The sequence below is a fragment of the Erpetoichthys calabaricus genome, chromosome 10 (genome assembly GCF_900747795.2).
Source record: "Erpetoichthys calabaricus chromosome 10, fErpCal1.3, whole genome shotgun sequence".
NCBI classification, from domain to species: domain Eukaryota; kingdom Metazoa; phylum Chordata; class Cladistia; order Polypteriformes; family Polypteridae; genus Erpetoichthys; species Erpetoichthys calabaricus.
In genome coordinates this window covers 42,190,735-42,212,156 of record NC_041403.2, presented here as the reverse complement: position 1 = coordinate 42,212,156, position 21,422 = coordinate 42,190,735, and the positions used below count along the sequence as shown (strand labels likewise).

General features: G+C 40.1%; 1 protein-coding gene across 2 annotated transcripts in view; it reads left to right on the top strand.

Moving 5' to 3' along the window:
* Positions 1 to 21,422, top strand: part of abca4b (ATP-binding cassette, sub-family A (ABC1), member 4b) — a 325,020-nt gene that overhangs the window by 67,497 nt on the left and 236,101 nt on the right. For both annotated transcript variants that reach the window (XM_051933275.1, XM_051933274.1), the window contains exon 7: positions 9,362 to 9,559. In XM_051933275.1, coding sequence (XP_051789235.1) covers positions 9,362 to 9,559 — 198 coding nt within the window. The remainder of the gene's footprint in view (positions 1 to 9,361; positions 9,560 to 21,422) is intronic.

Here is a 21,422-nt window from a genome sequence, read left to right as displayed (position 1 = left end):
TAGTGCTTTGGCTTTGACAATTGGTGTTGACAGGTTCTTCTGGTCTTCTGCTTGTACCCAGTCAACAATTGTGCTAGCTTCTTTTTGTTCTAACCCCCTTCTGGTCATTCTTTTATTGCTCATATTATTCAAAGTACAGCATGTGTTTGCATGGACATCATAACAAATAGCAAACAAGAAGAGTGCTGAATTGATCACTTGGTCATTTTTTTCCCACAATTCATTTACAGTAATATTACCTCTTTATATGTAATAAATCCAAAAGTAAAATAGTCAACATTGAAGGTAGCAAACAAGAAATTGAGAAGTTTATAAAATATATGTAATAAGGAAAAGTAATTCAAAATAAAATTAATGCCACAAAAAAATCTTAGTGAATTTCTTGGACGAGTAGCTGTACCATCCATCTTCCAGCAGTTGAGAACAAAACTAAGCAGGAGTGCAATTATCTGCAGCAGGGTGTCTCTGATTAAGTACTTAAAAAGAAAGCCAGCAGTCATAATGACACTTAAAACTCAGGGTTAAAAACCCCCCTCAGTCAAACTTAATGTGATGCGTAGAGGAACACTGGCACACTTTGGCTCAGATATCCAGCTGGAGGTTTCACAGACAAATTAGGTATGGCTATAACAAACGGTTGGGGGTGCCATAAATTTTTCTTTTTTAAGAAACACAGGCAGACAGCCAGAGACTGCCTGAGAAGTTGTAACAATATGCATTCCCCAGTCAGAGACACTTATCCACAAAAAGCTTAGATTATGAACACCCTGAAAATGCTAAATTTACGACAATGTTTCTCATGCTGTTCCAAGAGCCTTGCCGGTTAGTGTAACCTGTTTCTATGCTCATGTCACTCCTCCACTTCTCATCTACCCAAATTAACTGTAGTCACTCACAACCTCTAACTATTATCTTCATTTAGTTTGCATCTTACGGAAAAATAGTCAGTAAATTTTCTAAATGTTTATTATTTGCTTGTTGTTCAGGTTGGCTTCTTTGTTTTGATTGATGTACTCTTTGTTTTTTAACAGAGGAAGCCATTCTCGCCTTATCAAGTATTCTCAATACTTGGCAATAAAGTAGAGATCAAGTTAAGCCTGTGTCACATTAGACAGCTTTTCCCTTGATTCTCAGTCTTAGCCTTCATTTACATCATTTTATCCATTTGGAGGCCGTTGGTGGCACTTTCTCATTAAACCAATCGCCTAATGTGACGTGCCTAATGACTGAGACCAACAAATCTGTGCCTGGCTAGGCTAAAAACAAGCATGTCTGATTTTGTCTTTGGTCACAATGGTGGGCTCTTCGTGTGTGAGAGCTGAGAACTAATGAGCATTCAGCTGGCAATGTATAGAATATAGTGACAAGGAGGCTGAACACACCATAGCTATTAACGCTTCACAAATCACCGGTATGGCACTGTCTCTGTCAGGTCAAACAGGTCCTGTGGACCTCACAGATAGAAGAGGTGCTCATCTGTTTGATATCTTGTATTTAACATACCATAGCAGAATGGAAAAAAGAACCCACTACAGCTATTTACACTTCGTAAAGCATCGGTTTTATCAGGCAGCGCGCTATTTGCTGTCAGAAAAAAGGGTGCTGAAAAACTTCTAGAAGATTGATGCTTATTTGTTAAATGTGACATGAGTTATGATTTTTCAGTTGTGTAATTTGAGATGGCACAACAAAGAATCATTGACAACAATCGGCAAATCTGACATAGATTAGGTCAGGTCAGGTTGAGGAGCATGCACTTGTACAGCTCGTTGCCGCACCCACCACACAATGAAACAGCTTGGGATCCTGGTTGGGAACCCCCAGGTAGATACGAGGTCCAGTCCCATCCTTGGGAAATGACCATCTATCTGCTGTAGTAAGGTGTTATGTGGGCGTTCCTTTGCCCTTGTCCAGCCACTCGGGTCCTTGGCAATGAGGATCCTGTGAGCCTGATCACCCTCGGAGAATCGCGTCACATGGCCGTAGTGCAGGTAATGTGCCTTATTCGGGATTCCATGAGCAACCACTCATTTGACACAAAGTCAAATCGGTGTTACCCAAGGATTCTCTGAAGAGATACACTTATGAAGGAGTCCAATGTGGAGTACTAAATGAGTCCAATTTGACACAGTCCATGACATAAAGTCGCATAATGTGACATTGACTTTAGATTTCTGAATCACAAATTAAAAAGCTGAGAGGTCTAATACAAAAAGCAGAGCAACTCACTGGCTATTAGTTACTGATGGTGTGGAAGAGCTTAAGGAATATTAATATTAATATTTACTCTTTAATTTAATATTTTTTTGCTGCTGGAGTATGTGAATTTCCCCCTGGGATTAATAAAGTATCTATCTATCTATCTATCTATCTATCTATCTATCTATCTATCTATCTATCTATCTATCTATCTATCTATCTATCTATCTATCTAATAAAAAGTGTTTGTTTAATTAAACTTATCCCACATAAGGTTACATGGAAATTATCAAGACACAAGATATTAAAAACGATTAATGAAATGCAGAAACATAACAGTCAAGGTGGCCAGTCACTCACAAGACCCCATCATCAACACACCCAGACTCAACAGAAATGAAACGATGCAAATAATTTTACAACCTTATTGCAAGATTGGGATATTATTTCATTTTTGGTATTTTTGACCATTTTTCACTCTTTTAATTTCATTGTTTGGATCTTGACATTATCATGATGTCATCTTAGATTTTTTTTTTCATAGCTACAGCCATGTTGATGGTGATGATGTTTGTGGCTGTAGAAACATTTGAAAGATTTCCTTCACACAGAGAATTATACAGACATGGAATAAGTTACCAAGTACTGTGATAGAGAGTAGGACTTTAGGGACGTTCAGAACTTGATTTGATGCTATTTTGGAGGAGTTTATTAGATTGATGTGTTTTGTTGGGCTGAATGGCTTGTTCTCATCTAGATTACTCTGATGTTTTAATTAGCAGACCAGAGTGTGTGAGAAGAAGCACACAAGCTCACAAGTGTCTTCATTTACATTGATACTGGCCCAACTGTCTACTCTGTAGGCAAACATCAAGGTTCTGAACTTAATGAGTGCTGCAACAGCAAGCCAGAGGAGTGACCTGACCTATTTATAATAATAGTAGTAATAGTAATAATAATAATAATAATAATGATAATAATAATTTTTATTTATCTAGCACCTTTCCCTAACTCACGGTGCTTCACAGAGTCTCATAAAGAAACAGCAGGTACATGTCACATTGTATACAGATGTGTTCTCAATACCACATTAAAACTGATAGATACAAGATATACAGGCATTAGAAAGAATAAAAGACAATAAACCAGAGTAAAATACTAAATTTAATATGAAAACAAAAGCCTAGCAAATAACATCATTTGTTATATAACACATAAAAATTAAACTGAGCATCTGGACAGAGAGGAAGACTGGAAGAGGAAGCAGAATATCAGGTTAAATTAAAAGCCTTCCTGAACAGATTAGTTTAAAAAGTTGTTTTTTAAAAGAATGAATGGAGTCAGCTGATCTCATTAAAATCGGGAGGACATTCCAAAGTCTGGGAGCAATACAGCTGAAGGCCTTGTCATCCATAGAGTTCAGGTTAATGTGATGCACAACAAGATTACCAGAATCAAAGGACCTTAGTGGGCAAACAGTAGTATAGTGATAGAGAAGGTCACTGATGTAGTCTGGTACAAGGTCTTTTGAAGCTTTGTACATTATTAATAGAATTTTATATTCAATCCTGTAAGACACAGGGAGCCAGTGAAAGCGAAGTAGGGTGGATGTGATGTGCTCACTGTTTCTGGTTTGTGTAAGGACTCTTTCAGCAGAGGTTTGAATCTACCATTATGGAGTTACAATAATCGATGCATGACATGATAAAAGCATAGACAAGTTTACCAGCTTTAGAAAAGAAGGGGAATGAGCGAATACAGGATATGTTATGGAGGTGAAAATATGAAAGTTTTTTAATTGGTTTATGTAAATAAGAAAGGGAGGGATCAAAAATGATACCAAAATTCTTTGCGTCAGAAGAAGGTCTGATGAGATCACCATCAAGAGTGACTGAAAAGGAGCTCATTTCCTTAAGTTGCGCTTTAGTGCCAATTTGCAGTAGTTCAGTTTTGTTGCAATTTAATTTTAAAGAGTTCTGCTCCATGCAGGTTTTAATTTCACTGAGGCAAGTTGTGAGCTGAGAAAACTCTGATGAAGTTGCACTTTTGACAGTGAAATAGAATTGAGTGTCATCTGCATAAAAATGATAACCCAGTCCAAAGTTATGAATGATATGGCCAAGTAGAAGCATACAGATACAGAAGGACAGAGGGCCGAGGACAGAACCCTGAGGAGCTCCTTGTGTGACTGGCACTGAGCTGGATCTGCTGTTGTCAACACTAACAAACTCTGGATTATCAGTCAGACAGGACTTAAACCACCAGAGGGCAGTGCTAGAGATACCCGGCACGTTCTCCTTTTTGGACAGTAGAATGTCATGTCTGACAGTGTCAAATGTTGGTGATGTACAGCATGTTGTTATCTGAGCATTGGATTATTTTCAAACCAAATGTTAAATTTAGTAAAGGTCAAGAATAAGAAAATAATAAGACCTGTTACAGTGTTTTTTTGGCTATGAGATTTTGGTTTAGCATTTTGACAATCAGTTTTGATGGTTTCTTTTTGTTTTTTGACCAAATTGCCTGGATAATTCTGCCAGCTCCCTTTCAAGCTCCCAGTCAATTTCTATCACTTCTTCCATTCCCATTACCCTGGTTCTTTGCCTGAGAATCATTATAACTGCTTATTATAGTGACCAAAAATTAAAATTTATTGCTGACATCTATAATAGCGTGGAATAAAACAATAAAAGGAAAAAAGGAAGAAATTTCACCGGAAGCAGTGCACTTACAGAGTGTAGATCTGTAATAAAAGTTGTATTTTCTTAGCTGGAATGCAATGACGTCTTAGAAAGAACAGCTGCATTAAGGAGCTCTGACATCTGTTGTACAGGGAGAGACATTCTAGCACCAGATCGTGTTTCTAAACCACTGAGCTTACTTTGTACATTTCTCAATTTCATTTATACAGTGAAAATATATTATCTTAAATTTTAAAGTTGTCAAGCTTGGGACATTTGAAACTGCTTATTTGGTTCAATGAAAATCCCCCTGCTGCAAATGCATTCCTGAATGTCTTAAGCTGTCATTTATGACTAATGTAAGGATAATGTTTCTGCATTATTTATATTTCAATTTAACCTTACATACACCATTATCACCATGCAGTGATATAAATATGGTGCATGTCAAGCTTTCCATGGTATTTTAAGAGAAAAAGTGAAGCCAGATACTTTTTCTCCTGTATCTAAACTTTCACCTAACATTTCATTGAAGGGATCTCAGATTAAGTTGTTGTTGAAAGAAAGACATTCCAAACTTAAATGCTGAAAAGCCTTTATGTTGATTGAAAAAATACACCAAAGAGGATATTCCTTGAGAATTTACATTTCTGAACTGTTTCCTGAAATGGATTCCTTCTGCATCGTCTTCCTTTAATTCTTGACCATTTTTGTTATATGATGGATTCAGAGCATATTCACAATCTTCGCTTTCTGCACACTTTATTGTGTTGTGGATTTAATTTTAACATGGATACATTTACCATTTTTGATCATCCATTTAAATTCAATAACCAACAAAGTAAAAACATGTATTCAGACAGCTTTGAACAGTGAGCAGACACAGAGGTGAGGTGAAAGTCAATAAGCAGTTCCTTGGTTTTGCTGATGTTAAGATGCAGACAATTAGAAACTAAGTTCTCCATCTGACTCCTATACTCTGTATCATTCCCCTTATCAATACACCCTATAAGGGCAGAATAGTCTGAGAATTTCTGCAAGTAACGTAACCCGGTGTTATATTTATAGTCAGATGTCAGCGGAGTAAAGAGAAAGGCAGACAGGCCTGTTCCTTGTGGTGCTCCAGTGTTCCTCACATCCACATCAGAGACACAGTCCTTGAGCCTCACAAACTGTGGTCTGCCCAACAGATAGCCCTTTATCCAGGACATCATAGACTCATCCACCAGAACATCTCTGAGTTTACCCCTTAACAGGGATGACTGGATGGTATTGAAAGCACTAGAGAAATCAAAAACATAGTCTTCACAGTGCTGCCAACTTTGCCCAGGTGAGAATAAGCCTTGTGGAGCAGACAGATAATCTCATCCTCCACTCCAATCTTTCTCCGATTGGCAAGGTGCCTATTTGTTTAGTTACATGAGGGTTTCTAGTACTATGTTACCATTTTGACAATTATGACAACAATCTTGGTGATCACAATCCTAAAGAAGCATTGGAGACAGAAAAGAAACTTGAAAGTTGAAGCTTCACTGTGCTTGGAGAAAGCATGTTATCAATTTCTTCTGTTGGAATCAAGAAACAGGAAAGACCGTTTGCTAGGTTTCTTCCTGTGGAGAAAATCCAGAACTGTGCAGAAATGGGGTGTTTTAGTTTGTCTTTATGTAAAATATAAGCAGCATGACACACTTACACAGCAGTAGAAAAAAACACAGGAGAACACGAAAGGCTTTATCTTCTTATATAATACGCTACCGTGGCGTTCTGTTTGTCTGTTCAGGATTTTAAATCACCTGTAGCTTGCAAACCGTTTCACCTATTGACCTGAAATTTGGTACACATATACTATGTGACCTCTACTATCCGCTTTCGGGGTGATGATGGCGCCCACAGTGAAACATCACATGCTCAGGTTGGATGTGTGATAATTGTCTAAAAGTATTTTCAACAGTATGTGCTAAAATGGAGGCGGTGGTGTTTATCACATTTCAAACTTATTTGTTTTAAACAGTAAGAATCTTCCTGTTTTTCGAAAATTTTAATTATATATGGCATAAGGTGCTCGATTAATGACCCTTCTACACAAGCTGTTCTAAAGATCTCAATATGATATATATTCTGTTTTGTAATTAAAGTCTTGATTTTTAAGTTGTCTTGCGTAAAGGCATCAGCTAAACATGGTAATACTGTATTTTGAAGTTACATTAATGAAGGTTCTGCAAATGTTTTTTTAGCTGCTTGGCTCAATTTCTTTTTGGCTGTTAACTTGTTTAAGAATTTTGTAAGAACTGATATTCTGGACTTAGGACATTCAGTGAAAACTAAGTAAAGAAAAAAGTAAACAGTACAGCTTCTCTGGTGCTAGTCCTAACTCTCTGGAACTCTTTTGCTTTCCTCTGGGCACTCATCCAGTTACCTTTTGCTCAATATCTTTGCTCTTTTTGGGTTAGCTCCAGATGATTTCCTTCCATTCCCTCCAGTGTTGCCTCATTCTTTTCATTCCTCCCATGTGTCTTTCTCATGGGTTACCTCTGAACAACAATCCCACCTTTGAGAATGATTATTGATTTAGTTCACCCCATCTCTCTGTCAACTCCCTGTGGTGGCCTTTAAATACCTTTAAATAAAAATAATACAAGGCCACACCAGCACTCCTATTCCTGCTCAACTCATAAGGTTTGACAGATAAGGATGCTGCTATTGCTATATGTGTTATCATATACAGAGGGATGGGACAGATGTGGGGTCCTGGAATTAAATTCTGAGCCCAGTTGTCATCTGTACGGAGTTTGCATGTTTGCCCTGTGTCTGCATTGAGTGTCCTTGGGGTACTCTAGTGTTCCTCTCACATCCCCAAATATATGTGTGTCACACCCTCAGTAAGTGACCCTGAGTAAGCTGGAGTGAACCCTGAAACCCTGAACTGGATTAAGTGGTCTGAGGATTTTTTTTATATTATTTAACGTGATATGGTGTGTGTGTATATATATATATACATATATATAATATATATATATTTATATCTTATATATAAACGTCTACGCATGGAAGTGTGTGTGTCTGTCCAGCCCGGAAGTGAGAAGTGAGTTGGGGTAAGGGCTCCACCTCTGAGGAAACAGAAAACTCACTTAGCCGCTAATAACACAAGCGAGGCGAGCACATCAGCAATCGAAACCTCCGAAGAAAAAAACAAAGTCGCTTAGCCGCTAACATCGGGAAAACGGTATCCCTTTTACTTTTCCTCCCGCCGCTAATACACAAGCGAGGCGAGCATGTTGGCAAAACGAAACCTCCTAGGACAAAGATGCACAAAGAAGTTCCTTTCAGTTACCTGACATCTCTACATTTCAATTTTTCTTTTGACGATTTCAATAGTTTCTAGGACCTCGGGCATTTTACAGCATGGGCTTACACAGCTAGTATATATATATATATATTATAGATTAGGTCATTTTCTGAATATAAAGAGCCACATGTAAAATATAAGGAGTGAATTTTGAAGACATAAGGTGAAGTCTGATATTTGATGATACATGTGAAGTGAAACCTGAATATATAAAATCAAATTTTATATATTAACTAAAATATATATTGACCACAACAGGGCACTCCTAGGTACAAGCAGAGTTTATTTATTAATTAGTTTAAAGGGAGTAGAACAAGAGGAACAACCAGATCTAATTAATATATATAAAAAATATATATACATATATTGTGGCAGGTGGCAGGGTGTGGTCATCAGCTGCCTCCCCTCATTAAGGACTGGAGTCGGGTGAGGAGAAGGATGAGGTCTGGGAGGAGGCAAAGGAGAGGCCCGAGACGTGTGAGAGAAGGCTGAGAGAGAGAAGCCTGAACTTTGGGGGAGCCTTGGGGTTTGTTTGTGTGGCACAAGACTTTTGTATATAGTTGTAAATAAACGTGTGGTGGTGCAAATTAACATGTCTGCTTGTCTGTGTCCGGGGCTCGTTCCACAATATATATAATATGCATCTACATTTTACCTAGGCATATGTACATTGCAACCCATTGAGTAAAAACAGTTTGATGTTACTAAAGTTAATGAAAACAAAAAACTCCAATGATGAGCCATAAGTGAAAATAAACCTCAGGAGGGTCACAGTCTGTAGACGGTAGCAATCACATATAATGGTCAGGTCTGGTGGTAATCAATTTCTGCATTAAAATGCCAGAATGACCTAGGCCAGCTGGTTGCCCTCCCGCAGCTGGCCACACAGTTAGCACAGTTGATAATAAAGGTATCCAAGCTCTCCACGTTTCCACCACCAGTTTCCACAGTAGCCCAGGTTGCCGGAGAATAGGCGAAGACATTCTTCTCTTTTAGGCAAGATAAAAATGTGGTTTTCACAATCACTCTCTGGACAAGGAGCAAGTTTTAAAGTCTGAAGTTCAAGTGAAGCAACAATGGCATTCAGTTGTATTTTCATCTTAACTATGTCATTGTGTTTTCTTTTTTTGTCCAGTTCGCATATGGAGTCCCAGACTTGACCCTGAAGGATATCGCCTGCAGCCAGAATCTTCTTGAACGCTTCATCATTTTCCCAAGTCGCCGTGGGCTCTATACAGTGCGAAACGCCATGTGTGCCATGAGCCAGGCACAGCTCCAGAAGATTGAGGATGTGCTCTATGCAAACTTTGACTTTTTCAAGCTCTTTCGTGTCGTAAGTTCTTTTTGCTTCTCCTTTTTAAAAATACAAGATGGGAAGATGTTTGATGGGATTAGCATTAAACAATCTCTATAACAAAATAGTTGCTTACTTTTTATTTTTAGGATGATTCTTGAATGAGATGCAAAGAATGCTACTAGTATTTAATGATAGATTGTTCTTTTCATTTCAATCCAGTTCATATATAGCACTGTTCTCTGAAGATGGGCTTAGATTACATGTACAGATCTAATATATAAACTGAGTGTGTGCTTGTGTTTGTGTGGTATATAAATCCACAATATTAATCTTGTACCTGCCAACTTTTCCACAGACTAACCCATTTGTATGCGGGAAACCACAGTCTATGTTTCGTTCCAAAATGTCTTCCTTTGGAGTACTTTATTTTGTGACCACACCTGCCCCTGTCCCTGTGAGACATTTTTGAGATTTGGCACTGGTAGGCAAAGATGTTCCCCCCAATGGGTTTAGTCAGTGAATTTTGATTGGGGGCCAACATCTGTCCTCTAGGAAATGTATTTAAGTGATTTCACCTGCAATTTATTCTACTCTGGGCAGTGCCGGGTATGCCCGCTAGTTCAAAAATAAAAGATGGCATTGTAGGTCACCATGCAAGTGACATAGCAAGGGCACTAGACATGCTCTGAGTGCAGGCAAGGAAACTGGCATACATGTGAATGAGAATCAGCCTGGAGGGGTAGGCATGTAATTTGGGTTGGCACTCCAGCAGTTGTTAAGGTTAACTGACTTGACAAGAGAGAAGAAGCAAACCCTGGACAGGCAAGAGTACACAATGCCAGAATTTGATAGGAAAAATTGCAATATCTTGTATATAACAATCACAACCGGAAAAGAGGGCAAGACTCACTTGTGACCTCACATAAAATGCCAGCCATCCATCCATCCATTATCCAACCCGCTATATCCTAACTACAGGGTCACAGGGGTCTGCTGGAGCCAATCTCAGCCAACACAGGGCGCAAGGCAGGAAACAAACCCCAGGTAGGCCTCCAGCCCACCACAGTCACATAAAATGGAATCGACTTAATGCAAAGGGAGCACACACAAACCTTTTCACTTCAAATATAAGAGATTGTACGCCACACAGCAGTCGCCTAAGAACAACAACACTGACATGAATTTCTGTTGCACATTTTCATACAAAATACGTAGCTCAAAATGTTTTACAAGATGTTAAAGAAAAAGAAATTACACATAAAAATGAATAAGAAGTATGCAGAAATAAATAAAGAATAATTAATGAATAAATTAATGAAACAATAAATCAATAAACACTTACATAATACAGAGGAACAAGTAACAGATAAAACCTTCTTTGTGGATTAAATTGCTAAATTAATTTATAAAGTCTCTTAATGATTATAATGATAAGCCAGATGGCTAAAAACCCAACACTCTTTGATGCCTTCCACAAGCCTGGCACTTGTAACAGAGAGAGAAAGAGAAGCATGACCAGGAAGAATAAAAAAGAAGAGCGGGTCAGGCACTCCATCTTGTAGAAGGGTAGTTTTGCTTCTGATTGGCTTTTGCATTTGTGTTTTCCCTGTAATCATCCCACATTGTGTTTGTTTTGGCCTCCTTGGCATTTTTATGGTTCAGGGACAGGTTCAGAAGCACCCTTTGTCTTCATGCTTTTTAATGGAATTGGTAGTTTCAGAGGAAATTTGGCCAAATGGATAGATGATAATGGAGATCAGTCTGTTTATTTGTCTGTAATATGCAGCTTGTTCTTTCTTAAAAAATGACACAGACAGTATCAGTGGTGGCTTGTAAAATAATTTGGGCGAGGTTCAGTTTTTGGTGGGGAAAACTGAAGTGGCACTTATCTATTATACATATACTGCCTTTCACATCTATTTATTATATAGTTTATTTTCTATCTATCTATCTATCTATCTATCTATCTATCTATCTATCTATCTATCTATCTATCTATCTATCTATCTATCTATCTATCTATCTATCTATCTATCTATCCACATGCTCTTGTGGTTCTCATCATAGTGTCAATGCATATCTTGGCCTGTTCAGTACCAGACCCATAGGACAAATCCGGGCTGAAACGTATTATATCCTTTCCACCATGCTGCCCAATCTGATGCCAGCTTTTCCATTTTTACTGTTTTCCAAAACTTCAGTCCATGACATCCACAGTCCCCTTATTCTTCTCAGAACTTGCCCTATAGATGTAGAAATTAACAGGTGCACCTGACACCCAAATTTTATACTACACCTGTCTGTAAATCATATGCCAACTTGCCCAGTTTCCCATTCTGCCAATACCCACACCATAATGCCTGCACCTCCACCTCTGTAATTTTCCAATAATGTGGACTTCCATCTATCGTATTACACATCCATAGCATAAATCCAATCCAAACCTTATTCTGCCTCTGCTAATAGAGTGCCCGGTCCTTGACCATTCCCACTGTATTCCATAAATCCACATCATACAATCACCAGTTGTAAGAGCCAATCTTAGAAAGTTAAAGTTTTCAGTTAAACTCATATAAATGTTTGCTTAATTTGAATAGAATATAAATTTCTTCCATGGTCATAGACAGTGGTATAGTCTTTTCCCCCTATAAGTTAGTAAGAGATAGACCTTTCTTGCTATAACTGAGAAGCAGTGTGAGAATTGAGTCAGTTGTGTTTAGAACAGGTCCCAGTAAGCAGGGATTTGAAAGACCTATTTTCAACTCAGAAATGGGATAGGCTTACAGTTTTCTGACCATCATCATTTTGAAATGGTTCAGAAATGTCTGAAGTGATTTGCAACGATCTGAAATGTAACAAGATTTAAGCTTTGAACAGAACTTTTTCCTTTTTTTTTTGCCGTTTTAATTTTCTTTATTGTGTGAACTGTTTTACATTGAATTTTAACTAAAACTTTTAAAAACGAAGATATTTTGTCTGCGGAATCATTTCGGCACATCAGGCTTTTGTTGAATCTCATTTTTAAGTTAGATTTGCTGAACTTTGACAATTTTGGGAAGACGCAGCTACACCAGTCCTCTGATTTTTCTCAAGTCCTGCTTCTCAGTTTATCATTTATCATACCCATAGAGTCATTCCTATCCTACTTTTATTCTACACTTGCTGCCAGTCTGCCCACTCCTATGCAAGTTTGTCAGGCTTAACTCACCTGGGCACAAGTTCACATTGTAAGATCCACAGACCCCCACATCTTAAAGCACAACTCATCCCTCAATGTGTCTTGTACTACACCTACAGGACAAGTACAACCTAAATCTTATTCTGTGTTTATGGTCAGGATACCTAAATTTCTTTGAACATAAATTTTGCCCTCCTTTCCTTCAGGCCTGAAAATTTCTCAGTTACTTTCTGCCAAAATTGAGTCATTTCACCAAGCTGGCCAAAAAAGTTAGCCTCATGCTATTATCTAGATTAGTGTTTCCCAACTGTTTTTCTTGTAGTGGCATAATTTTTGTAACCAAAATCAACCCAAGGCATACCATTATTTTACCAACCATAAACACATATACAGTGTATCACATACACTCGCTCAACTGCCCGAATAAAACCGAAAAAAAAGGAGCTCTGAGATGAGCATTCACAGACATGGCACTTACTGAGCACTTTGGTGGCATCTCCAAGCTACTTTGCCCCTTTGCCTGCTCCTATCTGCCTCAGAGGCAACTCATATGCCCATTATCCACCAGCCTTGTGAGGCTCACTGCTGACCACACATCGAGGGCAGATGGACTCTAGCAGCCAGGAGACACGTCCACAGTGCTCTAACATGGCAAATGCGGATCTGCTTTTATGCCAGCTTCTCCAGTTAGACCTATCCTCCACAGGCATGTCTTGATCAACCTGCGGAGTCAGAGTGTAAGCTCTTCCTCGATCACTTGCCTGCTGCTGAATTCTTAAGTCAGGGTGGTCCAATACAAGCTCCTTTATCTTCTTTTGTTCTTCAAGTGAACAATTTATGAAGGAGAGTTTCATTAAAGAAATAATTGAATTTCTGAAATTCCACTTAAAGTTGCCATCTCCCTAGTCAAACTCGCTCATCTGTAGTTATGTTACTGGCAAGTGTGAACTGTGAACCACTAACATGAATATGACATAGTGTGTTGGCGATTGTCCAATCACATTAGAATGTCCCTGTCATGGTAAGTAAACCTCTCGACAACGTCGACACTCTCTCTGCAGACAGACACCATGCTGATGGCCGTGCCTAAGAGGTCATTAAAGGCCTGGATCTTGTTTTTTTTCCAGGTTACTCAGAAGTCCAGACACTCCGACTCCTCACTCAGCCTCTCGAGAGCCCTGATCAGAGCCTCCATTGACTCCGCGAAGATCACAGCATCATCAGCAACATCAAGATCAGTGAATCTCTCTCCCCCAATAGATGCCCCACAGCCGCTGGACCCCATGACCCTGCCGAACACTTAAGTCCATGCATGCATTGAATAGAGTAGGAGCAAGAACACACCTGTGATGAACCCCAGAATCAACTGGGAGAAATACAGAGGTTCTGCCTCCACTCTGCACAGCACTCACAGTACCAGTGTACAAGCCGGCCATGATATCCAGCAACTTGGGGGGGACCCTGCAAAGTCTCAGGATGTCCCACAGTTGATTACCTGATGCAATACAACACATTTGTGATGGCTTATGGGTACTTTGAACACACACAGCCCACCGCTCTGCCGTTAGTCTCGTTGAAGCCAAGATCAAATGAACGTGGACGCTCTGCTGTGGGATTACACCATACTGTAGTTGAACAACACAGCACAGTGACATTTCTTTGAACAGAGAGAGTGAAGCCCGCTGAAATGATTATTGATTGGCCGTGGGTGTGGGTGTGGGTCGTGAATGGACCCTGCAATGGGATTGGGACCCTACAATAAGAATTTCATGCTGTAATGAAATAAAATTTTGTAAAAGAAGAAAACACGTAAACAAAATATAATAGAAACAACAATTCAGTATTTCAATTTTTGGATGTGTTGTAATTCTTCTGGGCGGCACGGTGGTGCAGTGGTAGCGGTGCTGCCTTGCAGTAAGGAGACCCAGGTGTGCTTCCCGGGTCCTCCCTGCGTGGAGTTTGCATGTTCTCCCCGTGTCTGTGTGGGTTTCCTCCCACAGTCCAAAGACATGCAGGTTAGGTGGTTTGGCGATTCTAAATTGGCCGTAGTGTGTTTGTGTGTGTCCTGCGGTGGGTTGGCGCCCTGCCCGGGATTGGTTCCTGCCTTGTGCCCTGTGTTGGCTGGGATTGGCTCCAGCAGACCCCCGTGACCCTGTGTTTGGATTCAGCAGGTTGGAAAATGGATGGATGGATGTAATCCTTCCACTGACATGTTTTTCTTAAACAGTCTTTAAGTTATAATGATAAAGGTTTTCCTATAGAAAGAATTTCAAAACCATTCCATAACTTTTATCTCATAAAGCAGAGTTCAAAATGTCAACCAACTTGTCTTTGGAATATGACTGCTACTGTAAGTTGAAACTGAAAAAGGTTATCGATCTTTAGTGACTGTGTAGAAAATGAGAAAAGCTCACTTTTTCCATATTTTAGTCAATTTTATCCTGACATTCTCTTCATACTCAAAGATGGAAAAATATCAATAGACTCTTTTCTAAAGCCAGCATCAATACACTTCAAACCAAATCTAAAAACAAAATTTTACAGTCATTTTATCCTTTTAAAGACCCCGTAGGATTGTTCATTTGATTTAGGTTTTCTTTATTTTTTACACAAAAGCCTTCTTCCTGTACTTGGATTGCAGGTTTTCATTTTTTCCAGTTGTCTGATTTCAAAGACAAAAGAACACACTCACTCGCTCGGTTTCGCTATTGTTATCCACAAATCAAAAGGGACGGCTTGATACACAATAGGTTTGCATGTGGCTGACGCTGCTGGCTCACTTCTATAAACCACTGACAAATATTTCCGGTTAACTGTTTCCTTTACTGCAATTTAATATGCTTGTGACCCAGCTTATGCTGCTCTCATGATATCTGTGACAAGTGTTACTTTGTTTTTTTTACTTATTATTAAATGCAGAGATATCAGAGTCTGGTTAATTAATGGCTTCATAATGTGTCCATTTGAGTGAGAGTGGGTGTACAAGTGACTGTCACCTGTGATGGACTGGCATCCCATCCAGGACCCACTCCTCCTTTACACTCAATGCTGCTTAAACGGGTTCTCCCCACCTTGAACTGGATTAAGCTGGTTTGATAATTTCTCTTTAACATTTCGAAAAACAACCTAATGATCTCATAAATGGAGTAATACAAGACTTTAACTGACATTTACACTTACAGTGGATGTAGAAAGTAGTCAGACCCCTTTACCTTTTTCACATTTTGTTTGGCTAAAATCATTTAAATTCATTTTCTCCACACATCAAGCAACACTCAATACTCCAGAAAGGCAAAGTGACAACAGGATTTTAGAAATTTTTGCAGATTTATTTAAAATGTAAAACTGAAATCTCATAATGACACACAGATTCAGCCCCTTTTCTTAGTATTTAATAATTGATTACACTTCTGGCAACGATTACAGCCTGGGGTCTTGTTGAGTATGACGAGCTTTACACACCTGGACTTGGGGATGTCCTCATGGCCTTCTATTCTTCTGTACAGATTCTCTGAAGCTCTGCCAGGTTGGATGGAGACCATCAATGGATGGCTATTTTCAGGTTTCTCTAGGGGTGTTCACTTGGGTTCAGGTCTGGGCTCTTACTGGCCCACTCAAGGGCATTCATAGAGTTGCCCTTAAAACACTCCTGTGTTGTCTTTGCTTTGTGCTTATTATCATTGTTCCATGTTGGAAGATAAACTTTTGGCCCAGTTTGACGTCCAGAGCGCTCTGGGGCAGGTTTTCGTTAAGGATATTTTTGCGCTTTACTCTTTTCAGCCACTGAAAAATACCCCAGGGCATGATGCTGCCACCACAATGCTTTAATTTTTGGAAAGGTCATGAGCAGCCCCCAATTTCCTCCAGACATGATGCTAATCTTGGTTTCATCAGACCAGAGAATATTGTTTCTCACAGTCTAAGAGTTCTTTAAGTGCCTTGTAACAAACTCCAATTAGGCTTCCATGTGCCTTTGACTTTCTGTCTGGCCAGTCTGTCATAAAGCTCTAACCTGTGGAGCGTTGCTGTGATGATTGTCCTTCTGGAAGTTTCTTCCATCTCCTCACATGTTCTCTGAAGCTCAGCCAGAGTGACCATTAGGTTCTTGTTCACCTCTCTTACCATGACCCTTCCTCACATAATTGCTTAGTTTTACCAGGTAGCCAGTTGTGGCTGTTCCTAACATCTTCAGTTTTAGAATTATGAAGGCCAATGTGCTCTTGAAAACCTACAGTGCTGCAAGAATTTCTTTGTAGCCTTCCCCAGATCTGTGGCTCAGCACAGTCCTGTCTCTAAGCTCTGCAGGCGGTTCCTTTAACCTTATGGCCACCTGGGTTTTATTCAAGTGTGGGACCTTCTATAGACAGGTGTGTACCATTCCTAATCACGTGCAATCAACTGAATTGACTACACGTGGACTACGAACAAGGTGTATGAACATCTCAATGATGATCATTAGAATGGGACGCTCCTGACCCAAATCTCAAGTGTGAAAGCAAAGGGTCTGAATATTTGTATCAATGTGATAATTCAGTTGTTTTAATCTTTAATAAATTTGCACATTTTTGTAACATTCTGTTTTAACTTTTTTAGTCTGGAATATTGTGTGTTGGTTTGCGTAGGGAAAAAATGAATTTAAATGATTTTATTGCAAGGCTGCAACATAACTAAACATGAAGAAAGTAAAGGGGTCTGAAAACATTTTGAATCCACTGTAGTCCGCCTAAAGACAAAACCAGTATGTCGTACTGAACTCTTTAGTAGCTGCTGAACTGAATTGTATGGCTACTTGGACTGGATGTATTATTACCTACCCTAAAACCAGTCTATGAGACAACAATGGCAGTTTATAAAGGAGTACAATTGTACTATTCTGCCATAAAATTGAAAGTCAGAGGACAAAGTGCATTAAAGAGTCGAGTGAAATTGAATTTCTGGGAAATGATATTGGAGTTTAGCTGAAACTGCTTTCGCATGAGGTAAGCAGCTCCACATCATTGCACTTTAATAACAGTTAACGTACAGGACTCTTTCAGAGCTGTGCTTTTACTAACATTCAAGTGATGTTATCCACCTGAATAAAGTTGAGGTCACATTACACGACATTTTGTCTTGGACTATGCTTGATTTGCCGATCACAGTCGCTGATCTCATCAATATGTCATGTCAAATTACACTATTGAAAAATCCCAACCCATGTCATATTTACCAACTGAGCGTCGATCTTCCAGCACAGTCATGTTTTGCCCCTTTTTCTGACAACCAATAGCATGTTGCCTGACAGAGCTGGAACTTTACAAAGTGTTAACCGCAGCAGCGTCTCTGCCATTTTTCTTTCTTCCATTGTGTTATGATATGTAAAATACAGTATGAGACATCAAGCAGATGAGCTCCTCTTCTGTTTGTGAGGCCCACAGCTGCCTGACAGAGTTGACGCTGTTCCAATGCTTTATGAAGGGTTAATAGCTGTGGTTTATTCAGCCTCATCGTTGGGACATTCTGTGCATTATGCTGCCTGCTGAATGCTTATTGGTTCTCAACTCTTGTATGGATAGAGGCGGCCCTGCGACCACAGACAAAATCAAACATATTTGTTATTATTCTAGCCAGAAGCAGACGAGTTGGTCTCAGTCGTTAGATGTATCACATTATGCGATTGACTTCAAGGGAGTATGGCATCAACTGCCTCCGACTGGCTAAGATTATGTAGATGAAAATCGCAGGAAAAGTCGTCTAATGTGACATAGGCTTTAGAGAACATACAGTCGCTTAGGTCATCTGAAAAAGTGTGTCCAGACAACAGGGGAGTTTTTAGGGGTCAGTTGTGTCAGCTGTTGAGGCCAAACCTAATCTCAGTTACAATACTTAAACAAGGTCCATGGTTCTGGGTGGTCTTTAAATGACAGCTGCACAAGTTTGAGGAAGCAGCCTCCATTCATCTTAACCCATCCAGTGTAATACAAGGGTACACAAGACAACAGCCTACTCACTCACACACCCACACTCACTCTAATCAGCAATTAGTCTTACAGTATATGGATACTGAGTAAGCAGAAAACCATCGCATCATGTTCTCTTAGTTATTTCATTCACTTTAAGGTTCATGAGGGCCTAAGCCTATGCAGACTACACAGGGGGAAAAGCAGAAAATACCCAGGCCATGGTACCATCTGTGATCTTTGCGAAGTCAATGGAGGCTCTGATCAGAGCTTCCGATCGACTGAGCGAGGAATCTGAGTGTCTGGGCTTGCGAGTGTCCTGGAGAAAAACCAACATCCAGGCCTTTAATGACCTCTTGGACACAACCAACAGCAGTGTGTCTGTCTGCAGAGAGACTGTCGACCTTGTCGAGAGGTTTAATTAGTTCAGCAAGACATTCATGCCTATGGTGACTCTTCCTATGAAGTCAGTAGATGGATTAGGAGAGCATGGGGGGTCATGAAGTCGCTGGAAAGAGGTGTGTGACACTCTCAATATCTCTGCAAAGGGATGAAGGTCCAAGTCTTTAGAGAACTGGTGCTTCCTGTCTTGCTATATGACGACAAGACATGGACGCTATCAGTGACCTGAGGTGAAGACTGGACTCCTTTGGTACTGTGTCACTTCGGAGAATCCTTGGGTACTGTTGTTTTGACTTTGTATCGATTGAGCAGTTGCTCATGGAGCCCTGAATGAAGCACATTACCTGCATTGTGTGGCGAGCGTCAGTTACAGCACTACGGCCATGTGGTGCGATTCCCAGAGGTTGATCCGGTTCGTAGGATCCTCATTGTTGAGGACAGGAGTGTCTGGACAAGGCTAAGGGGACACCCACGTAACACCTGGCTGTGGCAGATAGAGGGTTATTTACAGAGGGTGTGACAGGCCGTGTGTCTGTCTGAGGGGGTTTCCAACCAAGATCCTGAGCTGTTTCATCAATTGATGGGTGCAGCAATGCGCTGTACCAGTGCATGCTCCCCAACCTGACCTGACCTGATGGTACTAGTCCACTACGGTACAATGAGATGCAAAACTTACAAGCATTTTGTCATCCCTTTGGACAGGGAGCATTTAGAAGAGTTGTGACAAGAGTGGGCCTTTCAGCCCAACAAGCTTCACCATCCTGTTCAACCAAGCTTGTCCACAATAACATCAACTTGAGATTTGAAGGTCCCTAAAATGTGGTGATTTATTCCATGATTCTATGGTTCTTTATGTGAAGGAAAATTGACATTTGTGTGAAATTTGGTCTTAACAAGTTTTCAGCTGTGTCCCTCCGTGCCTTTTGCAGAATTTATTTTAAAGTGATAGCCTGTACTGACTCCCTTCATAACTTTAAATACTTCAGTCATATCACCTCTTAATCTCCACTTACTTAAACCGAAAAGGTTCAGCTTCTTCAGTCTCTCCTCATTGCTCATACCTTTTAGTCCTGAAATCAGCATAGTCTGTCTTCAAAGGAAGAAAGAGCAACTGGAAGGACTTGGGGTCTTCGCGCCATTTTTTTCACACAATAAATTAATTGTAACATTTTTTATGTAATAATTGAAAAAATGTAAAATCAAGCCCCAAACTTCAGACTCAATTACACCAACTCAGTCATGGGTTCAAATCAAGAGTGCTTTTATTTTGCATGGCTCCTTTTACAGCCTCTTATAATCAAACAACCGTAATAATGTCTGTCCATTTGTCCTTCCCTCTTCCTTCACTCTTCCTCGTCTCCTCCAGAGAGTGTTGTCCTCTTCTACCCAACTCTGACCTCTCGAGTGAGGTAAGGTGACCTCTTTTATACTCGACCCAGGAGAATCTCCGGTGCCTTACCAGGCCAGTTTGAAGTTCCACAGAACATGAAACCCTTGAGGAACACGAAAAGGCTCTGTTTCCGAAATATGTGCCCTATGTAGTCCTGTGAGTGTCCAAACTGGGGGTAGATCAGGGGAACACTGCCACTTATACTGAGAGACTGACTGTTCTTTATATGCCGTGTCCCTAATCCATCCATTATTTCCTCACCCTGGCTAGGGAAGGGAACAGGAACCATCCCATGTGAGATGCACTTCCAACCAAACCATCTTTCCCTAACGTTTTGTCAGCTGGGTAAGGATTCATCCTCAATCCCACTCTGGATGCCAGTCCCTCCACTCTGGCATTTACAATAATCGAACAAACAACAAGGAGCTATGCACACTGCCTTCCATTTGCACCTTTTATCAAGCCTGCTATGCCATCTTTAATTCGTCAGAAGGAACATTCATTTCCAGGCATCAGCCCTTCCTCTTTAGTCTGAAGTCTTTAAATCAAATAACATTTATTTTACGTCAGACTGATGACAAACTCCAGACAGACACACTACAAGTGGACTTGACGCCATACTCTAAATTCTCCTAAATCATTTTAACATCCCCTCCAGCTTTGCTCGATGTGCATACAATAACAGACTCACAAATTGGACAAAAGGTATTTCTGCACCCCCAAGGGAGCCCAGCAATATGAGGGCCATTGTTTCAAAGCTGGCTGGCCTTCTGCCCTTTCAACAGACTTTCGAAAGCTTCCTCGCCCCCCTCCTCCCCACTGGTGCTCCTGATGCTTGTCAGTTCTTTCCTCATGTTGTACGACAAAGAGACGCTTGTCCTATTTCTCTAATGGGATTAGTTCATACACACCTCTCACATGTTAGAAAACTTCCTAAAATAACAGCCATCTTGTCACTCTGAATGAAATGATTCTCAAAAATGAATAAAG